The sequence below is a fragment of the Ascaphus truei genome, chromosome 13 (assembly GCF_040206685.1).
Source record: "Ascaphus truei isolate aAscTru1 chromosome 13, aAscTru1.hap1, whole genome shotgun sequence".
Taxonomy (NCBI): Eukaryota; Metazoa; Chordata; class Amphibia; order Anura; family Ascaphidae; genus Ascaphus; species Ascaphus truei.
The window spans coordinates 44,206,721-44,214,158 of NC_134495.1; the positions used below are offsets into that span (position 1 = coordinate 44,206,721).

Here is a 7,438-nt window from a genome sequence, read left to right on the forward strand (position 1 = left end):
TCTGATCTAACATGGAGTCGGGCCAACCTAATATAGAGTGTATTAGTTACTGCGTACGTGTGTCACGTGTCATGTGTCCATACTCTGTGGTTTGTGACGTATGATGTTTACGAGTCAGAAATTATAGTTAGTGACGTATGATGTTTATGATCTTAGGACGTACATTTAGTAACTTTATGATATTTCATAAGTTCCCGTTCAAACCACAGCGTGTTTACCGTTATAAGTTCCCCTTTTTATGTCTTTGTAACCTGTCCTAATATCCTGCCACTTCTGAGCAAAACAAGCTATTATTTCTAAGACAAGAAAAACCAGGATTTTAACAATATACTCTAAGCTATACTAGGCCTTACTATGATACTACGTATATAAGTACCTGTGACCTGTATTCATTATGCGTTATATGCCAGAAAATACCTGTAATCCATAACACCCTCTCCTACACATAATTATCATATTTTTGCAAATGCAGGAAAAACTATCAAAGCAGAAAATATTCATTATGTGTACTATTGGAAGACAGTGTCACAGCTCTCTGATGTTGATGAGCTTGAACTCATAGGAGTATGTGACTGATCGCCAAAACACCCACAACTGCGCATATGTGCACAAGTTATTCCACGATGGGAAGGTATCAATTTGTAAAAATCACCCAATTGTAAAGCGGGTTGATGTTGGCTTTCATACACACTCAAGAGCGTAGTATTCCAACGGGCACCAAAACAATGTTGATGTTTATTACCTGAACATGCAAGCAAAGTGGTACAATTATATGACCCGTGGCTGACAATACTGATATGACCTTCTTCAATTGTATAAAAAGACATTTGAAATATTTGACGGTGAATGTCTCTACACTTGAAGTTGGGTTGATCACCAAGAGACAGCAAAGATTTCACTTGCCAAAAATTACATAACATTAGCAAGCTACGCGGTAGCAATGTCCCATTAGGTGTTAAAACAGAAAACGGTCCAGAGGAAGCAAGAGAGTCCTGATACATAAAGTCTCTCATCGTATCGTGAACTGCATGCACTTTGCGGGGTTTCCGATTTGGCAAAACCAGTTCATCTAAGTACATCCTCATGGAGGTCTGATAGGAACGTGGTAGACGCAAGATTTGTGAAGCATCTTTCTTTTCGTCTGTGTCCTTGCAACAAAGCATACTGCAGCAGGTTAGATTTGACCTGTGTGCTTAAAACAGTATATTAGTATCTAGGTAAAAATATAAGAATATATGCTATAAAGCAAAATGTGATTAAGCTGAACGCCTCTTCATCTTCATCTTCGGAAGAAATGAGAAAATACGAAGCAAAATAACAGGGATTATTATCCCTAAAATAAAAAACAATATTGGTTTTAAATAACCTAGGATTCCAAACGCATTTCCCAGTCCACTAAAAATACTTTTACCAGTAGATTGTAGGCTAGTACCTATCTTTGTCAAAAAATTACCTGTCATGGGCCAAAAAGTTTTCAATGATTCTCCTAGTGTAGTTAACCACTGGGGAAAATCACCTGGGTGCAAATCAACACGTAATAATTCACTGTGAACTCTCTGTAAAAGGGTATGTACTATATCATGTGTGAACCCTATAGTAACTTTCATCTTCTTTAAATGTGCCAAATAGGCTGTCATGTGAGGAAGGATCAGTGTGATAGCTGGTACCTGGAAATGTACTCCAGATGTGAATTTCTGATGTAACAGAGGTGGAATAAGTGTAGTACCATAACACTGTATACTCCCATTAACCGTGACAAGTGATGCCTGAAAAGGAGGAATATCGCAATCCTTTTCTGTAGATAACACTATGTAACTCCCATTATCTAGGCTGTGAATTAATGTAAAAGGGGTTTGAATAGGCATTACAGTTATCGGGCAGTTGCTACCTTGCATTTGATCATTGCAAGGCATGTGCTGTATAATGTCATCACAAATCAAGTAACCTCTATCAACACATCTTATAGTGCTGATGAAAAATTTACGATCACATTTCACAGACATGTATTGAAATGGTTGCGCAACCTGCATCCTTGCGAAATAAGAACCTGTGTGTATTATGTGTCCAAAATTAAGCAGTTCCCAATTTGTTGTATACACGTCTCCTGGAATAAATAATTCATAGTATATAAAAACTTCCCATAATGAGTCATCAGGGTTATGAACCCGTCTGTGGTTTCTTTCTCGTATGTCATAAACTGTGGTTTGTGAAACATATGCCAGGATTTCAGATTCTTTCGGACTTAAATTGAGAGTCTGTGTGATTAAAGTGAGATTTAAAAGTGATATGTCAACCTTTTTACTTTGCAATGTTAACCTGATAGAAGTAATGTGATTAAGAATAACCAAAGCTTTAATTTCTTCAGATAACACTGTTATATCTGAAATTGTGTAGGAAGCAAATTTTATCATGTGATCTCTTAACACCAAAATACCTCTCCTTAATTCTTCATCATTTGAGTCAGAGATTTGACTTATAACAGAAACAGAATCACTCAGCAGGTGTCCTGTGGTTATAAGAATATCATCGTTAGTAAGCAATTTTCTTGCAGATGTTTTACTTGAAACTTTACATTCATTCATGAACTCTGTGTCATTTTCATAATACACTATGGCATTAATCGTTGCATTCGTACCCCACATTGCCTCTGAGTAGGGCATGTTAACAATATTACGTGTGGTGCACGTGTCATACTCACAGGGTTTATCATCTGGAGCTATTTGAACATTCATCAAATCGCTCATTGCCCTGATTACCGTGTCAACATTCATATGCAAACTATCATTGAGACATTTCTGGAACAGGGAGTAGACTTTGTAATTAGGTTTCATAATCACTATTCGCTCCACACACCAAAAACCTCGTAACCCAGAAAAATGTAAAAATCCTTGATCAATCATTTTCGGTTGCCAGTTAAAATAGCCTTGCGTGAGATTGTAATAAAAGGAACACGGTTTACAACCGTACTTGAATACTGTATTGTCCTTATCACAGATTCCTTCATTAATCAATTTCTCCAATGTGATACCACACGCATTCTTGAAACCTTTACATGAATGGCTGTAGTATGTCGTATTGGTAAATGTAGCAAAGCGTGGTTGAGTGCAAGTGTCCCATGCTGTAGGTTCACGAAACAACATACCATCACCTTTTGTATTCCATTCTTTCGGAAGTGCTGCTGTCTTTAGCTGTCCAGTTTTAGCATCTTCCATCACATCTTGAAGTTTGTGTAACAGGTCCTCAGCGGTTATTGATGAGTTCCACCATCCTGAGTAAATACTGTCAGTACAAAAAACAGCAGATATATACGGTCTTACCCCCCCAGGTATTCTGTACTCTTCTTCTTCAGCACCTTCCCAGAATGCCACTCTTGGATCAGTCTGTCCATTGGGAACGAATCCGTTCTGAGTAATTTGACCTGTATTCAGATAGAAAATAGGGTATTGCTTATACCTTATATTGTCCATGGTCACACCAGGCCGAGGGCAATGATCAGCTTTCAGCTCCTTCGTTGGCCATTTACGTGTTCCTTGAAAGTCAATGAAATAACAATGTCCAAATTCAGCATGACAACGTTGTTCACGGTAGCTTTGCTGCTTCCAATGGTCATGAAGGGGTAAATCATATTTCAGGCTTGTAGATTGCAGCTGTTGCATCTGTGCATTCAGATGTTGTGTCACCAGCTTCCTTCCTTCTGGCGTAGTTATACCAGCTTCTTTAGCTAGCACAGTAGAATCAAACAGCACAACCTGTGAAATCCCCAAAGTCTTTCGTTTCTGGATGATAGGTTTAGGAAACGGCTTCCAATACACACCTTGAGGTATACCCACCGACTGTATGTCCACCGGTTTCAAATCGTAATGTAGTCCTCGTTTCACGATGCCGGAGTCTGGTGTGGTAATACCGTGTGCTGCTGTACGTTTCCAGTCGATGATCTCTCCTTCTTGCTGAGTCACAAAATGCCATTGTAACCTGAAAATAACGCTGGCCGATATTGCTAGAAAAGCAAAACAGATTGAGAAACACAAAATAGTCTTTAACAGTCTTTTCTTTGTGATCACCTTAGCCACTGTTTGATAGGCCTTCTGGTAAATGTTGCGTTGATCCGGTATGGCAGGTAACACATATATATGTCTTTGGTCACTGTCAGGGAAGTCTGCTTCAGCTTGTAGGACCTCACCTGCGTGATTAGTTTCCACATCCTGTTGTCTTGCAATCTGTGCTTCGAGAGGCTGCAGCTCGATCGAAGTCTGTCGCAGATACGGTGTCTCCTCCATCTTGAACAGTGACATTACTGCAATGTGCTGTAGGCTTAAGATTATCGATACTCACTTTTCTTTCTCTTCCTTTTGTATCTTGGATGATAAAGGTTCTTTCATTTATCTTTTTAAGTATCGTGGTAGGTTTCTTCCACTTAGGCCGCAACGGCTTTACCTTAGCAACCCTCTCCTGGACCGAATGTCCAATCTGCGGCGTCCAAGCTGCAGGATTACGTGGTGTGTGGGCTGTATGGGAAAAAGAATCCCTCAATTCCTGTAAAATTAATATTTGTTCAAGTCTCCCTGGGACAGAAATAGAATCATTAGTAAACGGTGTATTCATAGGAGTACCATATAACAGTTCATGGGGTGTTTTACCAGTTACTGTGTTAGGAATATTATTTAAGCCAATTTGAACCGTAACTAAGAGTGGATACCACTGTGTAGGACGATTAGATAGCATTTTGGTTAAAAGTCGTTTTACCTCGTAATTTCTACGCTCAGCGATTCCAGTGCTTTCCGGATGCCACGGTGAGCTAAAGGCCCAATCAACACCTAATGTTGCGGCCCATTCCTTGGTTTCTGCTGCTGTGAAAGCAGGTCCACCATCGGAATGAAAGGCCTTGGGCTTAGCCACACTTACTAAGGTGTTGAGACATTTAAGCGTAGAGCTAGATGTCGTACCACGAACGGGGTATAACCACGTAAACCTTGTACAAGCATCAACACAAACCAAAACATGTTTGTAGGAATGTGATGCTGGCAAAGGTCCAATATGGTCCAAATATATTAAATCAAACGGTTTGTTCGGTATTGCATTAATAATAAATGGTGGGGTCTGATGATTAGGAGCGTTCACCAACCGACATGGTTTACAGTTGCTTAGAACTGTCTTAACTGTTTTCCTCATGTTCGGCCACCAGTATTTGTGTTTCAGTGTCAACAAAACATTTTCTCTCCCTAGGTGAGGGTGTCCCACACTGTCGTGTGCTTGCGTAGCGATCTGCATCCTGCTTGCTACAGGGGGAACAATGAATTCATTAGCATCAATTACAACCATGCAATTATTGTCGACTTGTTTAAATGAGTATTTCTTAGGATACCCAGGTGGATTAGGCCTGGTGGTATCCAGACAAGCATACAACTCTGCATCGAGACTGGCTGACTTTGACTGTGCCCTTGTTAACACTTTGTTAACGGCAAATTTCTGACTTACAGTTTGCGCGAGACTATCTGCAAACTGGTTACCCATAGTATGAACCGATGAACCAAGCGTTCTGTGCGCTGGCTCGTGTACAATTTCAATATCAGGCTTTTGATCAAGATAGGCCGCAATGGCCTTCCACTTAGCTATATGCGTTAGTGGTTTCCTTTTGGCATTCAAAAATCCATTTGATCTCCAAATTGGTAGGTCCTGCAGTGCTGAACGTGCTAAATAAGCGGAATCTGTAACTATAAGTACATGTCCCTTAACTGTAAGTGCTTCTTTCATAGCAAAAGCTAATGCATGAATCTCTGCAAACTGTGCAGAGTGGTCTCCTACAGGTAATTGCCAACTATGCAACAAATTCATATGTGCATCATATTTTGCAATTCCTGAACCTGCAGATTTATTCACTCCTTCTTTGCTGGAGTCTACAGCTGAACCATCTGTGTAGAAAATGCATGTGTAAAAATCATTTGGGTGTGTTTGATTTTCCCATGTTACCCCTTCAAAGGGTGATGGGAGGTCATCTAATGTAGTTAAAGTTTTATCATGCACAAAATGTATTTGGGGATCTTCTATAATGGTATACCATTTTAACCAGCGACTTCTTAACGCCTTCCTATCCGGAATGGTCTGTTTCTGCAATGTTGCTAGTGAAGCTACTGAAGTGTATATATAGATATCCTGTCCCTGTGCCAAATCACGTGATTTTAGCACTGTGAGTGTAATCGCTGATAATAGTTTTTCAAGCGACAAATATCTCTTCTCTGTGTTTGTAAATACATAAGATAATAATGTAATTGGTACTATTTCCATAGCATTGTAAATTCTAATGTATGCAGCTAGAGGTGAAATGTTGACATAAGCTGACAATGGTTTTGTCGGGTCGCGCTGCGCTAAGTAGGAAGCATCATTAACTGCTGCTAATAACTTTCGCAGTGCCTCATCCTCAACTGTTAACCATTTAAAAGGTGTTTTCGGTCTAGTCTGCTCTGACTTAATCTCGCGTGATGTTGCGTGATGTAATGGTTCAATCAGTACATTAAAATCTGGGATAAACGTCATTGAAAAATTCAGTAACCCAATAATGCTTCTTAACTGTTTTAGTGATTTAGGAACACTGATGTTGGAAACTTTTTCTCTGTAATTAGTAGAGAGGCCTCTGCCATTTTCAGCTATTTCAAAGCCTAAAAATGTCACAGTTTCTCTTGCAAGCTGAGATTTCTTTAGGGAAACTAGGTAACCTGCTTCTGTCAATGTAATTAACACTTCTGTCATAGCTTTAAAATGCTCTTCTTCTGTGTCATGTGATAGGTACACGTCATCAACATAAATTTCTGTATTAGCAAATTTAGACAATAGTGAGACTACGTCTGCAGTGAATAAAGCTGGACTATTTACAAAACCTTGTGGTAAGCGTGTAAAAACCAATTGTTTACCTTGCCAGGTAAATGCGGTTAGCCAATAACTCTCAGGCGTGATTGGGTGGCTAAAATACCCGTTGCTTACATCAAACGTAGTTTTAAAGCGTTTACGCTGTAATCCGCTTAAGATTGAAGGTGAATGTGTGTTCTGTGCTGCCACTGAAGGTGTGACTCTGTTCACTTCCCTATAATCTAACACCATTCGCCATGAACCATCTTTTTTAGGTACTGGATATACTGCAGTATTCATTTGGCTATACTGTTCAAGCAGTACTCCTTGTTTAAGCAAATCATTGATTACAATTTGTATGCTTGGTAAGGCGGCATGATTAATTTTATATTGTGCCTGTTTCTTTGGAAGTGTAGAACATGTATTAATATTGTGTACGATTTGTTTTCTAAATCCGACCTGATTTTCCCACTGTTGAAAAATATATTTGTGTGTCATTAACCAATTATACAATTTTGTTTTATCATTAAAAGCACTTTCATTGCATTGATCTGTGATAATTTTTTCCAAGTCAAATTTCACAGTCAATTCCGTATGC

General features: G+C 39.3%; 1 protein-coding gene across 2 annotated transcripts; it reads right to left on the reverse strand.

Annotated features, from left to right (window-relative positions):
• Positions 1–207: 207 nt before the first annotated feature.
• Positions 208–6,267, reverse strand: LOC142465286 (uncharacterized). 2 transcript variants are annotated; one of them, XM_075569305.1, is made up of 2 exons: positions 3,143–4,665; positions 208–1,192 (listed from the first exon to the last, which is right to left on the reverse strand). In XM_075569305.1, the coding sequence occupies exons 1-2, from the start codon at positions 4,290–4,292 to the stop codon at positions 510–512; spliced, it is 1,833 nt and encodes a 610-aa protein (XP_075425420.1). In that variant the 5' UTR covers positions 4,293–4,665; the 3' UTR covers positions 208–509. The 2 variants fall into 2 exon arrangements, with proteins under 2 accessions (XP_075425420.1, XP_075425421.1); XM_075569306.1 differs by having other exon boundaries at positions 1,060–1,185; positions 3,143–6,267.
• Between the last annotated feature and the right edge of the window lie 1,171 nt (positions 6,268–7,438).